We start from the raw sequence: 19,757 nt of genomic DNA, 5'->3' as shown, positions 1-19,757 counted from the left end.
GAATCCATTACACGCAGCATGTTTGAGGTTAAACTGAGCGGGATTGATAGTTGGGGTTTTTACAGAGATCTAACAGACCTCACAGCGTTGGAGGAGCTCTGGGATGTTATAGATTAGCTTGGGAGTTGAGAACTGGATCTTAAATAATATGTGTACATTCAGTTCCATTGAATTCTGAATTATTTTCTTATATAACTGTAACATTGCAAATTTCAAAATTAATTTCCATATAGACACACATTGGTGTCCTGATCTATAATAAATTGGAGTTTATTTTACAACAACAAACAACTCAATGTAAGGCAAGGGCAAGGCAAGGAAATGTATTTCTAAGGCACGATTAAAAACAACAAGTTGACAAATGTGCTGTACAGATTCTAGAAACATAAATAAGCTTATTTGCATATGTACATATACAACATCATTCAAATTTTTTGTTACAGTTAGTTTTTTTTTTGATTAATGAAACTGATTCTATTTAAGAACCAGTTGGTTAAAATATTTCTAAAAATGTAGAATCTAAAACCATTTTAGAATTATTGTTTATATATAGACAGTTTGTACACATGTATATAAGTCTCTTATGCTCATTAAGGATGCATTTATTTGACAGTAAGAAAAGTAATATTGTGAAATAATAATTTTAATAAAAACAATTTTACTATTTTAATATACTTTAACATCTAAAACATACTTTTTCCTGTAGTGGCAAAGCTGAATTTTCATCAGCCATTTATCAGATCCTTCAGAAATCATTCTAATATGCTGATTTATTATCAATGTTGGAAACAGTTGTGCTGCTTAGTACTTTTTTTTGGAACCTATGGGATTTTTCAGCATTCTTTGATGATTTTTTATTATTTATTTCTTTAAAGAAATTAATACTTGAATTCAGCAAGTTATGTAAGCCCATTTCCACCACTGAATAAAAAAATAAAAAAGTAATTGCTATTTTTATATCACAATTCTGCCTTTTATTCTCAGAATTGCATGACACAAACTTACAGTTCTGAGATATAAACTCGTAAGTGTGAGTTTTAAAGTCAGAACTGTGAGATATTAACTTGTAATTCTGAGAAATAAAGTTATAAAGTCACAATTTTGAGATATAAACTTGCAATTATGAGAAAAAAAAATCTGAATTTATAAGACCCAGTTGCGAGTTAATAAGTCAGAATTGTGAGATATAAACTCACATTTCTGAGAACATATCAGTCTTTTTTCCCCCTCAAAATTCAACTCTAAAAAAAAAAGTCAGAATTGTGAGATAAAAAAAAAATCGCAATTCTGTGAAATGCTTTAGATAAAAAGTCGCAATAACCTTTTTAATTTTTTTTTTTTTTTTTAAATTCAGTGGTGGAAACGGGCTTCCATAGCAAGGATATGTTAAAGTCATAAAAAGTGAAAAAGACTTATGATCTTACAAAATATTTCTGTTTTGAATAAATGCTGTTCTTTTAAACTTTTTTTATTCATATTTATTCCATATTTTATATCTTTAGATTTTTTTTTATGTCTTCACATTGATCAACAACCAGCATCCAGCTCAGTGTTCATTGACGGTTCTGTGGCCGACAGGCTGGACGTGAGCTGCAGAGAGAAGATTCAAAGGACTTTACACATGGGATCGCTTTTTACCACTCGTTACTTTTTCATGGTACTTTATAGAAGATAAAAGACACCGTAATCTTTAACGGCAGGGGAACGCACAGTCCGTTTAAAGCCTGGAAGATTACGGCCATGGCCAAATCGAACGTGATTGAAAGAAAAGCTCTGGTGAATATTATTATCATTACCCTACCTTCATATATAAAAGTAGTCCAGTCTGCATAGGTCTTTTTCAAATGCTTTTTAAGCCCTTCAGTTTATGGAACTGGTTAAAATATTAGGAATTCAGGGCAAGAAAATCGTTTTATTTTTTATATTTTTTTATGTGTAATGTGTTTTCTTACATTCATAAATTCTACCAGTGATATCGCTGTGGCTCCGGTCTTGTGCTCCTCTGGTGTATGTTTGATTGCTCCCCATCTATGACACAGTTTCAAAAAGCAGTTAAGGCCAGTTGGTGCTGTACGTGTAAAGGCCCAGTATAGTTGTTCTCTTTTATAGAGCTCTTAAATGCCACCTGCCTGGTACTGGGCTGTTTAACACAACTATAAACGCTTACTTCCACAGTCTCGGTAGAATACAGTTTATAAATGCTTTTTAAACTTTATATCCAGCAGTTTAGTAGAATTTTATTTTATTTTTCCCTTTAACTCCACTTATGCCAGTCAAGGTTTCATTTCTATAAACAAATAAATATTGTACATTGATGGTGGTATCTTCATGTAGCCAGAGATCTTAATATCATAGATATTTGAAGGTGGCTTCTTTTTACTTGGATGTGTAGGGAACCCCCGAGCGATAGAATTATCAATGCATTGAAATCCAACCGCAACACTACTGGTGGCATCTTTTGCAGAGGCAAACAGCACTACAGAAAATGTCAAAATCTACTCTGAAGTCTACAGTTTATCTTACGCATCTCTAAAGTCCTTTTGCCGTATCTTAATGGAAAAGGTCACCGCAGGCAGAAGCGTTTTGTACAGCCGTGTGAAAGATGCCAGCGGGGAAACAAGATGAAGACAAAAGCAGAGGAGCTTTACAAAGGAAGAGTTCAGGGAGCGAGGGAGGGCTGGTAATTAGCTTTGCTTAATTATGATTTTCTAAAAAGATTGAGAGAAGAGCAGGGAAAAGCGTCCACTCTGCGAGTGCTGATCCATTTTCACACAGCCCTTTAAGCTCTTTCCTCATCATCTTCTCTTTTCTCTTTATCCTCTTTATCGCTCGCTGGTTTCTCCGCTGATGCTCTCAGCTCTTTGTCGTGTTTGTTATCCATTAACCTCTCCTCTCTGTGTGCTGGAAATTTCCCATCACTTTCACCTCTCGCCTGCCTGCTAGCACTGCTCTCCATAGTGATTGGTTGATGAAATTCACAGGACAGCGAGTCTCCGTTACAGCAGCTGCTCTGGAAATCTTCCTGCCACGTTCAGTGGAGTAGGTTAACCAAAAATTACAATTTTCCCATTGGAGAGAAAAACTAAGTCTTATATTGTTTAATTGTTTCTCTTTGACAGTGATGAGATTAAATGGAGAAAAAGAGATCTCAAACCGTGCTCAGATTTGTAGTACAAATCTTTTCAAAGTCAATTATTATATGAAAAATTATCTTTCTATCTGCCACCGATATTTAACTTCAGGTTAGAAATTTGGAATAGTTATGATTTTTAGAAATGTTTTTAAAACTAATATCTTATGCTTAAGGATGCACTTATTTAATGAAAAATGCAATAAAACTGTATTATTTATTTATATATTTGTTTGTTTATTCAGCAGGGACAATACATTAGGCATAACATTTACATAAAATAAAAACAAGCAAATAAATAAAAAAAAAAACAATAATCACAAGGAACAAAACAAGTAACATGTATATTCAGATAACTATATGTATATGTTGTACCTAAACATTCAACAATGACATATTGACATACCTATGCACATAATGTAACTTTATACAAAGTTATTTAAAGTTTATACAAACATAAAATGTAAATCAACTTGCATACAGAAAGAAAATGTACTTAACCAGCCTGTATGAATCTAAGTTACTCAATGTTCACGACACTGTAAAGATTTCAGCCATTGTTTCTGGTTTATAGAGAAAACTTTGATATCTGGTTGTTTTTAATATGGGCATCAAACTTAAGCTTAGAGTCTACAGTGACACCTGAATATTTAAATTCACTCACTTCCTTGATTTCCTTTTGGTCAGTTTTGATTTTAAATATATCCAGTGCTTTGTTCTTTAATAAAAAATGCATTTAAACTGTTTTGTTGTGGTTCAAAGTTAAACAGTTTTCCTGCAGCCACTAGGAAACACTGACCAATTGCCTGGTTAACATTTCATGATTTAAATGAACTGTTTTGTTGTTGTTTTGTTCTCCTTTTTTGCAAGTTGCTTTGGATAAATATGCATAAATAAAAAAAAAAAAAGCATTGCATTTGTGAATGGTATATGGGCCCTGGTTGTTGTTTTTGTCTTTGTATGGAAAAGAGCAGCAGCGATATTCTGTGGAACTTCACATTTTGCGTTCCACAAAAGCTAGAGCGACAGAATTTGGTTGAACTGTTTCTTTAAGTTCTGCTTCAGCTCCATCTCTCCCCCGCTCCTGCATGCTGCTCTCTATCTCACCCAATCTAATGAACATGGAGCTGGAGAGGCGTCTGCATGCCTACGCCTCTCAGACGCCGCGCATAATTGTTTCTTTCTGTCTCCGCTGGCATCTGAGCTCGTGTGTGAGAGGTGAATGGTCTGTCATACTCTTAATGAGCTCAACCCACTAAAGTCAACTGTGCTCTGCCCGTTAGAGGAAGCCATTTGCATTAACGAACAGAGAGAAAACACATCGCCTCACCTACCAATTACTGCTACAACAGACTATGGCAAGATCTCTTTGTGCATGTTTTGCATGTTTGCGTTTGCTCTTTGAGCGTGTTTTTATGCATACAGTGACCTTGTAATTCTGGAAGTGTACCGTGAGTTAAATGCATTCTATGTGTGTTTGAGAGTCTGGGCTTGTAATGCATGAATATATATTCAGGTGAGCAGATATGCTTATGGAGCGCTGCTTGACATTGCCCTAATGATGTCGTGTCACCCGGCGTCCACTGTGGCCCCGCAGCCAATTAGCACAGACAGAGAAACTGTTTTACACACACAAGACAAATCAAATTACCCATCTGCCCTCAGCCCTTGATCGCGCTCAGCCTCTGTTATTTATTCAGAGTCACTCGTTCATTTGGGCACCGTGGGAGCCCAGGGTGATGCTGCAGGTGTGTGTGTGTGTCTGTGTGTTGTGTTCATTAAAGCACACAGGTCAAGAATGTGTGCACTGAGCAATGCATGCTATCTTCACCTGGTCAAGTGTGTGAACCATGCTAGAAAATGCATGAATAAAATAAAATAAAAACAGTCATACTGCCTCTCTGCTTCAAATCACGTTGAAATAATCATATACACTTTACAAAAAATTTTGAAATGACTGGGAAAAAGTGTTCCAATCAACCTGAATTCATCTACTAATTGCACACTTTAGGTGCTAATATGTACTTTTAAAGTACTAATATGTACCTTTAAGGCAATATGTTCCATTTAGGGGGAAATACGGAGCAAACATGTACCTTTTAGCTTTCGTAACTTAGGATAAGAGCCCCACTGACGTGTACCTTTTGTTCAAAGGTGTATTTATTAGATCAGTGCACTTAAATGCCAACACAATGGGATTTACTTCGTGGTTGGACTTTTGGGGAGAAAGTCACATCAGTTTAATTTTAATTTAATTTAATTTTGTATTGTAATTAAAAAATACTTTTTATATTATTTATTTATTAATATTACTATTGCTATTTTTTGTTATAATTTATTATTTTTATTTAATTATTTTAATTGCTTAAACTATTTCATTTTTTAAAATCTAAAATGTATATATACATTTTAATTTAATTTCTGCTTAATTTTAATTAAAAAACAAAACAAATCTGTTTTAGTTAACAATAACAGCCCTGGCCTTCATACTCTTTCCTGTGCCCATAAAAGCTCTCCAGATTTTGTCCATGTTACAGTAAGCAAAAGTTCTTCTAACCTTAAAGCTAAAGCCAATCTGCAAAGTTTGAGAAAGTGTGAATTGCTTTAGATCTGTTTTAAGGGGCTGTGGGTGGATTAAATGTATTGAATCGCTCTGTTCACTTTTGCTCATTTATACATTTCAATTACTTGTGCGTTAGTCCGCCGGCTGGGGTTTAGAGGTGTGTGTGTGTGTGTGTGTGTGTGTGTGTGTGGGGAGGGGGTAAATCTGTAAACTCCAGTTAGACTGAACGTAACTCTGACATGGATCTGATTAGGTCTCTGCAGTGAGCTTCAGAGCTGCTGTAATTAAGCTGTCAGTCAAATGCAGCTTACATGGGGAGAAAATAAATACCAGCAAAGAATGTGGGACGAACCTTATTATTATGACTTTATAGGCCAATATGCATTTTTTTTATAACTTACTGTACAAATGTTTGATATAGTACTGTGCTATTTTTAATGTGCCCTGTAGTAAAAAACAAAAAACAACAACCTTTAGCTGTCCCTAAAGGGTGTAATAATTTTGAACTAATATTCAAAATTATGTTTTTCTATCGTTTTTCTGCTACATGCAGTATGGACACATAATGCCATCAAATTTTTATTTTATTTTATTAATGTATCTGAAAACAATAATGTGGACATTTTGTGGTGCTGTATGGTCAAATTAAAATCTGTTTTGATGATCATGTTAATTGCTTTGAAAGCAGTTTGGATAATTTTGTCAAGTCAGTTAATATGTACAAATAAATAAACATGCATCATTTTTTTTTTTTCAGAAAGCTTGTTTATGAAAACTTCTGTTCTGATGAATTTTTGGATTTACAATAAATAATTTCCTATTCCTGGCATCGAGTTATTCAACTTCCTGTGGGGTGTGTCCAATTCAATTTAAATTCACACTCATAAATTTTAAAGTCAGTTAGTTCTTAGGTAGTTTTCTCACTGTTATTGGTGTTGATGTTGGAGTTCAGTTTGTGTAATTTTGTCCGTTGTTATTGTGACATCCCAAACAAAAATGAAATGTTTCAATTAATTTGTCCTTATATGTGTGTGTGTGTGTGTTTGATAGGAATGGAAGAAATGTGTCGGTTTTAATGAACTACTAGAGTGTCTTCAGAGCAACCATGTCACGGGCGAGAGACGGCTGTCTAACTCACATTTTTCTTTGTCAGGTGGTGTTCGAAGGTATCCGTGGCAACGGCTTTGAGGGAGACATCGCTATCGATGATGTTTCCGTTACCAAGGGGAAATGCAAACAAAAGGATAGCGTGGACAAAACAGGTCTGTACCATCAGTGACACTTCTACAGCACAAAACACCTCTCTGCCTTGATGCTTCAGTAATGAACTTCATTATATCCCTTCATGCAGATGACTGAGTGACTAAAAGCCACATTACCAGTTAGCGTGCAGATCATTTTTTTTTTTTTTTATTTTTAGTTTTGGAGTCTACAAAAGCCTGTAAGTGATAAAACAGCACTAAGAACTGACCTTAAAGCAATCTTATTTAATCATCCTTATGTTGTTCCAAGACTTACTTTCTTATGTTGAACACAAGTGGAGAACATTTGAATGTACTGTTTGGACTTTCAAATTCAAAAGGATGAAAAAGTACCATAACTGTATCATATAAGTAATTGATACAATGCAAAGATTGAAGTCATACTAGCTCTTCTTAGTAAACATCCGTGAGAAAAGAGACGTCAGGTTTGTGAACAAACTGTTCCTTTTAGTTGGTTCTTTTCAGTGATTTGGTTGATTGTTTTGGACGATGCATTCATGCCTCAGCACAAAATAACCCTTAAAAAAATAACATTTAAAATATTTAGTTTGATGATCAAAGCTCTGTCGTTTTTACTGTGGAGAAATAATCTGGAGAAAAGTTCAAAACTGAACCTTTAAATTGCTGATCAAAAAAGATGAAAATACGTAGTTTAGTAAAATTTGATTTTTATAGAAATACTTATCATAAAATAGTTCACAATGTCGTTTTTACTGTGGAGAAATAATCTGGAGATGAACAAATAAGCATTCCTCAAAAGTATGATATTTTTCATACTGGAGATGAACAAATAAGCATTCCTCAAAAGTATGATATTTTTCATACTGTTTCATATCTGAAGCTCAGATTTTAACATGATTTTTTTTTTTTTTAGTTGTATGATAATCAAGTAAAGCTAAGTTCCTTCAATCCAGTCAATGTTCATCTTGAAACATTACTAAAATATATAAAAGTTATTACGTTTACTTTATAAAGATTTCACAGCAAAAAGACACGTAAACCACAACCTTACAATGATTACAATTAAAACTAAAAGTTAACTGAGGGTGAAAATAATGACAAAAAATAATGAAATGTAACCCTGCTTCTCACACAAAGCTATCACATCACTTCAAAATACTAGGAAGCACAAGTCAGCTCTTTCTATCATGATTTACGATGTTTTTTTTGTTCTTCTTTGAGCTTTTAATAATACAGACAGAATATCAAACTGTTTGTAGGGACACGGGGTTGAGTAAATGATGACAGAATTTGAATGATCACAACAGGAAGGTTTTAGAGATGAACTGTCAGTAGGTAAGATGTTGCTGATGGTGGAGGCAGCTGTAGTGGGCTGCAGGGGCTCGGGGCCCGGGGCCCAGCTCTGACAGCTCTGGCTTCTTCTCACCTCGTGCAGCTCTCTGATGGTGCGGCAGGCCTCGGGTCTCCTCCTGAATGCTGATCTTGGCACATTATGGGTGTGAATGCATGCACACAGACAGGAAAAGGCCCAGTGCCAGACGCTCTGAGAGAGACAGGGCAGCTGTCCAGAACACCATTCAGACCCCACCAGATGAATTGATAAATTCTCATTCTCATTACTGTAATGCAGGACAATAAACTGATTAATTTATGCTTCAGAATCTAATTAATTAAATTAATCACACTATCAATAATGGCCTCTAAATGAAAGAAGTCACTAAATTTCACCAAAGCTGCATTTATTTATTTAAAAAACAGGAGTAATGTGAAATATTAATTAAAAATTTCTGTTTTGTATTTGAATATATTTTAAAATGATACAAAGCTGAATTTTCAGCATCATCACTCCATCATTACATAGTGTCACATGATCTTCAGAAATCATTCTAATATGCTGATTTGCTGCTCAAGAAACATTTCTTATTATTACCAATGTTGAAAATGGTAGTGCTGTTTGAAATCTCTGTGGAATTCTTTGATGGATAGAAAGCTCAAAAGTATTAAAAGTTCAGAAGTATTAATTTCTTTTGCTTTTGTCAAATATGACCTGGACATATATTCATGATATTCACCCAAAAACAAACCTTTTTGGCCTAATGTTGAGTCTCTGTCTGTCTGTCTGACATAAAGATAGAAATAAACACTTCTTATGTCCCCCAGATGAAAGATTTTGTGGAAACAGTTTAAGCTAAAATGTACACAGCATTGTGCTTATTACATCTACAGAGACCTGTAGCAAGACAAAACCAAAATATATGTAAAACATCAAAGTAAAAATGACTATCAAGAGTATATGACCAAATAAGAATATATGAATATGACTAGATAATAGATAACAATTGAAATAAAAGACTGTGAAGATTCTAAAAGACTGTTCATATGGCCTTCCTTCCAAAGAGCAAAAATACAATGTTCAGAGTTATTCTTGACAAAAATCATTCCCAGAAACTATAAGATACACAATTATCAAAGAATTATTCAGATGAGAGCAAGAACAATTCATCAAATATAATGTATACTATTACAGCTATGAAGAGTATACCAGTAACTGTCCTTAAAAATGACCTCACAGTGCTTCGTGTCACACAGTCTTTTATAGAATCATTTCTTAAATCAAAGACTTAAATCATCATCACAATTTCAGGGCATAGTGATTTTTGATAGATTGAAGTCTTGACCTTTTTGCTCTGAATATTAAAAATGGCAGAACCCTTTTTCTTACTCTGTGAAACCTCTCAAGAACATGTCCTGGCCATATATAATATCAAAACCAAGAGAAAGATATATAAGCCGGGTTCTTTTAGGACGATTAGACATTGCTATGAAAATTATTGTAAGCACACTTCTGCTTCTACAATAGTTTATATTGCCATAATGCAAAACATCTCATTCTTTTGTTAGAGTGGTTAATATAGATCATAAAAAAATAAATAAAAAAGGCTTCATTGTATATGTATATAAATTTTATTCCTTTTCATTGCAAGAAAATGAAAAAAAAAACATAACAAATAAAAAAATAATAATCAATAACAGAGTTCACTAAATTATCTTAAATTGTTATAATATACATTTTGAGGAGTTCTGTCTAATTAGGGTTCCTTTTCTGTCCAACTGCTTAATTTGCCAGATGGTCTCAGAATTCAAAGCCACATCTCGATTCTTTAAGTCAACCTATCATGCAGTCTCATTTTTTAATAAACAGCTAGGATTTAGCAAATTATTATTATTTTTTTCTTTTAATTAAATGATATACCAGCTGTTAATCCTGACGTTTACACCGCATAATGAACAAACTGTGTAGTTCCTATTTATTAGCATTATTGTAATGGTATTTTTACCTTAAATGGGGTCTAGACATTCAGGAGTGCAGAAACTATCTAAAAAGTTGAGGAAACACATTGTAAACCTTGTCATCATGAATATTAATGTAACAACACCTCAGCTCATTTGCTGAAAGGCATGTAAGCAAGCATTAGCACTATGGTCTATAAAACGGTTCAGCCCACTTTTAACACTATTGTTTTGTTTTAAAGCAAGCCTAATTTTTTTTTTCTTGCCGCCAAACAAAACAAATAATTATCTCCCATATTGGAAAATGACCCGATACAGGCACCACTGTGTGATGTGCCAAAGCATGTGTGCTGCCCGCTAGGCATTAGATTCTTCTGACAGTAACACGTACAGACATTTTCATATACCAATCCACCTAGCTCCTACTGCTCCAGCCTGATATTTTTTTTTTTTTAATTTTAAATGGTTAAACACCTCAGGAAGCCAAAAAAAAAAAAAAATCCATTATTATTTCAAGTTTTAATGTAAGCTTATACATTAGTCTCTGGAGCTCTGCTCTCTCCTCTGTACCTGGGTCGGTATGAACACTGGTGTTATATCACACACACGGCCCACACAGTAAAACCTGTTCATGCCGCCCACAGGTGCTGAGCTGTGCTTACACACAGGAAAGTGTAACGTGAGCTGCGTGCGGCGCACCACAGGGCAGAACAAAAGAGCCAAATTAATGATTAAGATCAATCATTGTGAAAGCTCCATCTCAGAAAGAATATACCAGCTCTTAGCCGCACGGATTGCTGATAGCTGTTGTTTGTACAGTATGTGAGTTTGTGCATGTGTGTGCTGTTAGCTTGCAGGCTCTGTCTCTGACCCATGAGGCTTTGCTATAGAGGATATGTTCATTCATCAATGAAACTCCTCTCCTCTTTGATTCTTTGATGTTTTTCAGGGTCTTTCCAGTTATGCAGTACATTTGGAACTCTGTGGGTATAACAGACTTTCAGAAGTCTGTTCTGGTTAAGCTCAAAAACTTTCAACAGGTTGAGTATTTACACAATTAATAGGAAGGATGCCTAAAAAGATGGGAATAAAGTGGGAATAAGTTCATCTTGATTTTTAAATAGTCAATCTTAACAATTTCTCAGATTTTATCAAGAAGGGTGAAACATTTTAAAGTGAGACGAACCAGCTAAATCCACAAAACATCAGAGAATTCATCAAATTTCTAATAGAGAGCTGCAGGGATGATGTATTTTTGTTGGCCAAAACATGGAAAGTTTTAGTATTTCGTATTAAAAGTCAGTGTTATTTTTTAAAAGGGTATTTGGTTAAATGCCTGATATATGGTCTGTGGTCAAAACAAGCTCAAGATATTTTCATGTTTTTTCTATGACTTCAGTAAAACCCCCATTGGGATTCTTTAAAACAGTGTTAACAAGTGGCTAAATGCAACAACAGAGGTTGTTGGGGACATTGAACATCAGACCAAACAGGCAAACCTGTCTATTAACTAGTCTGCTTTTACAGCCTTTTGAAAACTGTTCTAACTCTGACATTTAGTGAAATGCTTTTTAAAATATAGACCGAAAGAGTTGGTGACGGTGACCATGGTATAGTTTGTTTATAGTCTACATTTTGCTTTGGTGATTGGCTTCAAAATTTATACAAATTGTGTTCATTTGTTAAGATTATTATAATGAATAAAACTTGCATGCATCATAAACTTCTGTTCGTCACAGAGCTGCTTTTTTGTTGTTGCAAAAATCTAATCCAGTGGAAAATCCTATTGTCTTTTTGTTGAGGGAACCAGGGTGATGCTAACTACAAGACTAGCCTTGCAGCGCTCTATACTTAGTGACCAGTGCTGGTTTTCCTTCCAAAATGATGTCACTTCCTGTATGATGATGTCATTAAGGAATGGGTTTATGTTAGTTAAGGGATATTACTAACTGGATGAAAAGTAATATTGTGCACTCGGGATCCAAACAGGAAACCAATATTCTCAAGAAAACGTATTGTGTAAATATTGATTAGTAAAGGAACAATGAAGAAAAATTGAAGAAACAACATTGAACAATGAAACACTGGAGAAACAACATTGAACAATGAAGAAACATTGATTAGTAAAGGAACAATGAAGAAACATTCAAATATTTCTTAATAAATTGCCTGTTTTTCTAGCAACTAGAGAATATGATTTTCTTCTTTAGACATGATGGGGACATGAAAATGTACAGCATAGGCAGAATGACCCTGGTCTCCTCTGACCTGTTCTGCTGGGGGTGCTGCCCATGGGAGCTCAACCGTGAGCTGTTCTTTCTTTAGAGATGAATGATGATTGGCTCTGACGTCCCATGTGTTACTGCGTCCCCATAAATCACACCATGACTGGGATTTGGCTGTAGGGTGGAAAGGCGGAGCGGGTGAGAGAGAAGAAGTATGTGTGATTTGAAACAAAGGTGACCTGTTGAATCGGAATTAGAAATCTGAAGACCCCACAACAAACACACACACATTAAAACTTATGCCATCCACTGACTGTTGATAGATTAGTTTTTGGATACTTTATTAACCAATTTCCCTCTCTCTTTGATACGGTTTATTTTTTGTATTTATTTTTTTTTTCATGCAGCCTGTCCACACATCTGTACACCCACTCTCAAAATTACCCACCTCCTTCAAAAGTCCTTGAGAGAGATGTCACTGCTCACACGAGCTCGTTCGTTATTGAAAAGGAAGAATAAAAAGCTTTATTATGAATATATTGATTTCCTGCTAGCCAGAGAAATCCTTAATATAAATTCATATTGATTTTTTTAAATACAATACCTACTCTTTATTTATTAAATCCATTTTTTGGCAGCTTGTATGCATAATTAAATGCGCACGTGTATGTTATGATTGGAGTCTGCTTCTCAAACAACACTGCAATCATGTTTGGTTCAGCCCTCATCATCATCTGAGGCCATTTCCTGTGCCGAAAGATATTACTCAACTTTACCTCGGAGGCATAATGACTTGTAATTGTCCTCTTGCAGGTCATCCGTCTTCTGTAGCTCATAGATATTACCGCTTACGGCCTCCGGTTCAGTCATACGATGATGCCAGCCGCTGTAACCCCATTCGTCTGATCTATTATTTTCTTGTGCTCCTTTGTGCCAAAAACTCAACAGGAGCACAAAACCATTTACGACAGCATCCCAAGTTCTCTTCTGAAAGGGGTCTGACCCTGCAGCTATTGTGTGGTTAAGGTTAAGAGATGATTTTCTTTACAATAGCATTTTATGAAGTACATATTGAGGTAAATTGCCCCATTTTGGATGCTTTGAATTAGATTTGCAATGCTTTAGGCCTTGAACCAGTCACTTCTCAGTATGTACAGCTCTCAGTTTGTATAGAATGCAAGACATAGGTCACATTCACTGTCAGAAATCATGTCCAAAAGTTGTACCTTTACAGCTAAAACATCTGGGGCAGTACCCTTGAAAAGGATATTAGTGCCATTGAGTACTCATACTGTATGCACCCTTAAAGGGATAGTTCACTCAAAAATGAAAGATACAGTCACCATTTACGCACCTTTAAGTTGTTCCAAACCTTTATGTTTTTGTTGTTGTTTTTTTTCTGTTGAACACAAAAGAAGATATTCTGAAGAATGCTAATATCCAAACAGTTGATGGTAGCCTCCCATAGTATGAAAAAAAAAAAATCCTATGGAAGTCAATGGCTACTATCAACTGATATAATAAAAGAACAATTGGTTCCACTGAAATGAGCTTTTGTAGAATTGTTGCATTCGATTGTATAAATGTTATAAATGTGTATAAATTGTATAAATGTGTATAAATAAATGTCCTGAAACACAACTACAATTGTGACCAACAAAATCCCTATCAAAAGGGCCTTGGAAATGCTTGGGCCAATATTTTTGCCATGATTTTCTAACCTTGCCAAACAACAATTTTCATATGGATGATTTATATGCAAAGCATTCCCATAGCTCGGGGTTGGCAACCTATGGCATGTGTTCCAACAGTGGCACGCAGAGGGATAATCGCTGGCACGCGAGCAACAGGGAGATCTATATACTGATTTTAAGGGTAATAACTTATATTCACACAGCCTGTCAGGAGATAGAAATACTATTAAAGTGTGAGAATTAGCTATTAATATAGAACTGTGATCAAACTGAACTGTTTTAATGCACTGGCCTTGTCACACACATATATACAGGGGTGCTCGGTACGTTCACACTGTATGTCTTATTCAAGAAACTTTTGAAAAGATTAAAAACAATTCATGAAAAAAATCCTCAGAAACTATTTGAATGAAAATCAAATAGGTTTATTGTTTTTTATCGTATCATTTAAAAATGTGTACTGTATGTACTGTATAAATATAGAATGCATTAAAAAAAAGGGGAGGGGCGGGGGGCTGGGTTGTTGGCACAGTGGTTAACCAGAAAAATAAAAAAATGGCACGTCATGCCGAAAAGGTTGCCGACCTCTGCTATAGCTCAACACCAAGGTCATGGGTTTGAATCCCAGGGAATGCTTGTATTGATAGGAATGCATATACCTTGAATACATTGCAAGTGGTTTTGGAAATAAACATACATATTATTTAGCACAAACATCTGAGACAAAGTAGATAATTAAGTGAAACATAGCTAAGAACCCCATTGAGTCCCCAGAACTATCAGAGAGCAGCTTCTGAGCAATTTCTTCTGGAGCAGTGATGCTCATGTAGGAGATGCAGCTATGAATCCCACTCACTCCCACATTACTTTCATGTTCCTTTTATCCACTATTCTGTCAATATAAACTGGCAAACGGACAACAATAAAGAAGTTGCTGTGTAAAGAGTGTAATAGAGTGTTTGTCTTTATGTTTACAGCAGTTCTGTCTGGGACACACCAGAGTCTTCACCTTCTTCCTGCGATCGTCCAGCTGCTCTGCACCATATGTCTGACATTCCTCCTCAGATGATACAGATACCCCTCAGCACACACACCGCCAGCGTAGGACACCCACCCCCCGCGGCAGCAATAAGAACTGCCCCAACACGTGACCACCCTTCCGGCTACTGCCTCCTTCATTTCCTCCTCTTTCTCATTCCCTTTGTCCTAGCTTCACACCTCAAGTCTACTTTTTCTTTGGTTTCTCATCATCTTTGTGGTCACTTGTTGAGCTTATGTCTGCTCCATTGATTTTGTCCATTTCTGTCCATATGTCTTGACACCTTCATCTCAGTCGCCCCTGTGTATGTATCTGACACACCAAAGTGTCAATTATTACCAAAGATGACGGAGGGCTTACAGGATGAACAGATGGCTGAAAGAGCAACAAGAACGTCCTTTCCCCAAATGAACTGCTCTTTCCACAGACTCAAGTGCAAGGAGATGTGATTTCCTTAAGACACTATAATAGCGTGAATAGCGTGAGCCAGAACGGATGAATGAAACAGGTGGTCACGAAGCTACTGATGACCTGAATGGACCTGTACATGCACGTGTACATGGAAAGTATCAAGCTGCAGAAAGGACAAAAAGACTCCAACTGTAACTTCTAGGACTACGACAATGTGAAACTAAAGAAGCACAAATTTATATCTTTTATTTGTAGTTATTTCGGTTCCTTTACGTGGTATTCCGTCAGTCTGGGTTTGCTGTACACTTCTTGTCCTTTGGCTTTCTTAAGCAGCTGCTGCTGCATTGCCGTTCAGTTCGTTACGGGGTAGAATTTGATTCCGAAAATGACACAATGTGAACTTTGGACCAGAAGAGCATCAGTTACCTCACCCTTAATCTACAAGAACCATAAAGCACCTGGACAACTTATGAGAACGATCACTTTTAGCTTCAGTCAAACTGCCGGGAGAGTGTTGACTCACTGGGTCAGTCGTTCTCGTTCAGCAATAGAACCATACCTCTGACTGCAAGGGATATGATTTGGGCACACAAACTCCAACAGATGGACGCCTCTGGACAAACTCCACTCTTGGCTTTGATGATCAAGAATGTCAGTTTGCATAGTGTTAGAGAAAACGCATGTACGTACAAGCTCTTCAAGGATTTGCCATTGACAAACTTCAGATGTATTTTATTTTGGAAGTTTTGAGATGGCAAGCAAACAGTGTTGATGTGACAAGTTGATCTAAAAGACACAATGTTCATCCTATAGTAATGCTGCATTCCATTTACATCAGAAAGTTGGACTTTCTAGCTTCCTACTTGGGGAAACTGCAATAGGATGCCACTTGAAGTAGCAGTTGGAATCCATAAATTTTAGTGAGATGGTGGCATCCAGTAAGATGCACACACTTCTAAGCAAATAAAATAGTAATCAGTAGGTTAAAGTTCCTGCATTTAATGATGATAAAACATGTTTAGCAAACATCTGCAGATAAATGATCCTCTAAGATGATAATCATCCACCTGCAGAACAAATGCTAGCACTGTGGAGCATCATTTATCCTCTAATATGGCTGCTAGGGACTTCTTTGTTGACAATCAAGATCTGGACAGCAAACGGTAGCATTGCCATTTTATTTTCTCAAACATCATCTTCCAAACTTTAGGCAGATGGACGCCTTCATGTTTGGAAGTCGGAGACATCAAGTAGGAATATCCCACATCTGACTTTAAATGGAACGCAGCATAAGTCACAGATGCCAATGGTTTGAGATTCAGATGCAATATGTTATGGATGATCTTACCTTCAAAATTGTGAAATGTAGGCTACCCTCCCTGGAACTCTTTTTAAAATATGTCACGCTACTTAAAATAACATTTAAGCACATGGTTACAGTTCAGTAGCAATATGTGATTGTCAGACGTGTAAGGGCCGTCTGTCCGGTCCTTTTTGAAAGTTCAAGTACATTTCATCACATGTATCATCACTGCAAGGGAAGGGCAGGCACAGAGCTTATGACAAAAAGAAGGAACCATTTGTGCCTCTGTTTGAGTGTCCTTTATCAGATTTGCATATGCTTAGATGTTACGGTGCAATCGTATATCCAGTATATATTTCAATTGCTTTGCTCTAGTACTACTCATACTCGTAGTTCCATCCACAGTGGAGCTTTAAGGTAAGTCTGTTTACAATCATAAAATGTGCAAAATGATTTTCCGGCTTGTAATATTCGCTTGCGCTCATATTTAACCAGTTCATATTTATCCTAATGTGGCGTACGTCTGTCGCTGTTGAAGAGATTATCATAGACTCGCTCCTCAGGTAATTCCATAGGTAACAGGGACAGGGCCTAGAATAATTCAACCCCAGTCCAGACACTCCCGCGGCTGTAATACTGTTCCTCGTGTAAGTTACCGTAAACGCTCTGAACTCTTGCACAATGCCTTCACTTCATGTCATGTATAATCAGCTATCGTTTATAATCCATGCTAAGTTTAGTAGGACCTACTACAGGACACGAACGATTAGATTTAACGCACGAAGGAAAATGAGAGCGAAACAATACGTGGAGGTTTATGTCATTTTACCTTGCAGGATAGTGTGCGTTTATGTATTCCGGATGTTTCCTTTGTTTCTTTTAGATATTCTGGCGTGCGTTTGGTGACTTCCCAATATGAGCCAGAAGCTGTCATCCATGTCTGTGACTGTTTGTGTTATTCTTTGGTTTTGTATTCAAACCATGTCTGATTGTTTCATTTAAATGGATCTGGTGTACAAGTCTGCATTTATAATTACAGTTTGAGGCAAAGGCGGGATCTAAATACTGTGCAATATAAGATGAAGATGAAGATGATGTTTTATCATGCAATTCAATGTCTAAGCTCAAATAAGACAGGAAGTGCACCATCACCCCTGATGATGAGCAAATGAATGTGAATGTAATCTAATTAGAATGTCAAATCTGCTACTGGCTGACCGTCTTTGCATTGTAAATGATGTGTTAAATGGAGATGGAAGTGCTTTGCTTAGTAACATTAGCCAAAATATATAATAAATGAACACAGAAGAGCAAGGGATATGTAAAAATTGGCTGGAAATTCCATGTTGGCTTTTTTCTTTTTCTTTTTTACTGGCTACATTCACATGACAGAATACAATAGAACATAAGAAGTTTAAACACATTTTTAAGAATTTAATTTTTTTCTAAAATGTTTGACATTTTGAAACATTCTGCAAGATTTCATTTTGTGATTTGGTTAATTTCCTTGTATTTTCCTCCGGAATACTTCAACAGCCAGGCTTATTCTATGGTTTTACTTAACTTATACTTTACTTATAATTTGGCCAAGATATTATTACAACTATCTGAAAATCTGGAATTTGAGGTTGCAAAAAATCTAAATATTAAGAAAATCACCTTTAGAATTGTCCAAATGAAGTTCTTAGCAATGCATATTACTAATCAAAAAATAAGTTTTAATATATTTAGAGTAGGAAATTTACAAAATATCTTCATGGAACATGATCTTTACTTAATATCCTTATGATTTTTGGCATAAAAGAAAAATCAATCATTTTGACCCATACACCGTTTTTTTTTTTTTTTTTTATCAACTTTCATACAACCATCATAATATCAGTTTGAAAACTCAATCAAAGATCAAGGGCCAATGAGACTTTATTATCAACTGTCATACTACCAGTGGGAAATCAGATTGTGACGTCTGACATTTTGTTTTTGTCACTTTTCAGACTCAATTGTGCGATCATCTAATACCAGTGTCTTCTCTTCTGATCGTGTCTACATGTATGACTCAAATATGATCGGAGAATCAAGCATAACACATGTAGCATTATCTGTGTGAGTAGAGTTAGACGTCAGTAGAATGTACCATAAGAAAGGCCATTTCCTGTTCCTCCTGAAAGGAAGCCAGTAGATTCCCATTTGAAGCACTGGTGAAAGTTCACTATGCATCTTATTGCCACATGCCCTCCTAGCTACTGTTGCTGCATTATACTTTAAATATTGAGAGTACATGGGTGAATCTCACAAAAACATAACCAGGTCATTTCATTCTAAAATATTTTGGGAAAAAATAGATATGTGATAGGATATGGAAAATTAAGCCTGATTATTATTATTATTATTATTATTTTGCATTGACATTTATGACAATTTAAGAGTGCTTTATTATTATTTTCATGTTTCATATTTTTGTTTTACTTTTTGCAATTCTCATTTTGCTTGACATTGACTAAAAAATACAGTAAAAAAATTATATAATACAGTAACTTAGTATTACAAAGCACTAGTTAAAGGCATGACATTTTATCATGTAGATTGCTATTTTTTATTTATTAATATTTTGGCATTAATGAGAATGTGGTTGGAAAATGTACTTGTAAATTCCAAACTAAGTTTTTTATTTAACTTTATTGAACTTTTTTTTTTTTTTTTTTTTATTGATTCACCTGTGCATTTAATAAAATACAACAAATCCCTTGACCAAACCTGGAGATCCATCTGTGAAAGACCAATCCCAGAATCCAAGAATGTCGGTGAGTGTTGATTTGATCATTTGCGGGCAGCGCAGATCTGAACGTCTGTTCTGCCGGATGCAAAGCGCTCAGACCAG

General features: G+C 35.7%; 1 protein-coding gene and 1 long non-coding RNA gene across 3 annotated transcripts in view; one reads left to right on the top strand and one right to left on the bottom strand.

Annotated features, from left to right (window-relative positions):
- Window positions 1–18,594, top strand: part of LOC109087521 (MAM domain-containing glycosylphosphatidylinositol anchor protein 1-like) — a 179,075-nt gene extending 160,481 nt beyond the window's left edge. The window contains exons 17-18 of one of the 2 annotated variants that reach the window (XM_042737479.1): window positions 6,847–6,955; window positions 15,107–18,594. In XM_042737479.1, the coding sequence (XP_042593413.1) occupies window positions 6,847–6,955; window positions 15,107–15,195 (198 nt within the window). In that variant the 3' untranslated portion in view covers window positions 15,196–18,594. Of the gene's footprint in view, window positions 1–6,846; window positions 6,956–15,103 lie in introns of both variants that reach the window. The other variant, XM_042737478.1, reaches the window with a different exon arrangement.
- LOC122139473 overlaps window positions 11,854–19,757 on the bottom strand; it is a 29,378-nt gene continuing 21,474 nt past the window's right edge. Inside the window, exon 3 of the long non-coding RNA XR_006156333.1 lies at window positions 11,854–12,606. This is a non-coding gene — a long non-coding RNA (uncharacterized LOC122139473). The remainder of the gene's footprint in view (window positions 12,607–19,757) is intronic.

This window comes from Cyprinus carpio, chromosome B13 (genome assembly GCF_018340385.1).
Source record: "Cyprinus carpio isolate SPL01 chromosome B13, ASM1834038v1, whole genome shotgun sequence".
Classification (NCBI taxonomy): domain Eukaryota; kingdom Metazoa; phylum Chordata; class Actinopteri; order Cypriniformes; family Cyprinidae; genus Cyprinus; species Cyprinus carpio.
Note: the sequence above shows the minus strand (reverse complement) of the source record. Positions and strands in the feature narration are given on the sequence as shown.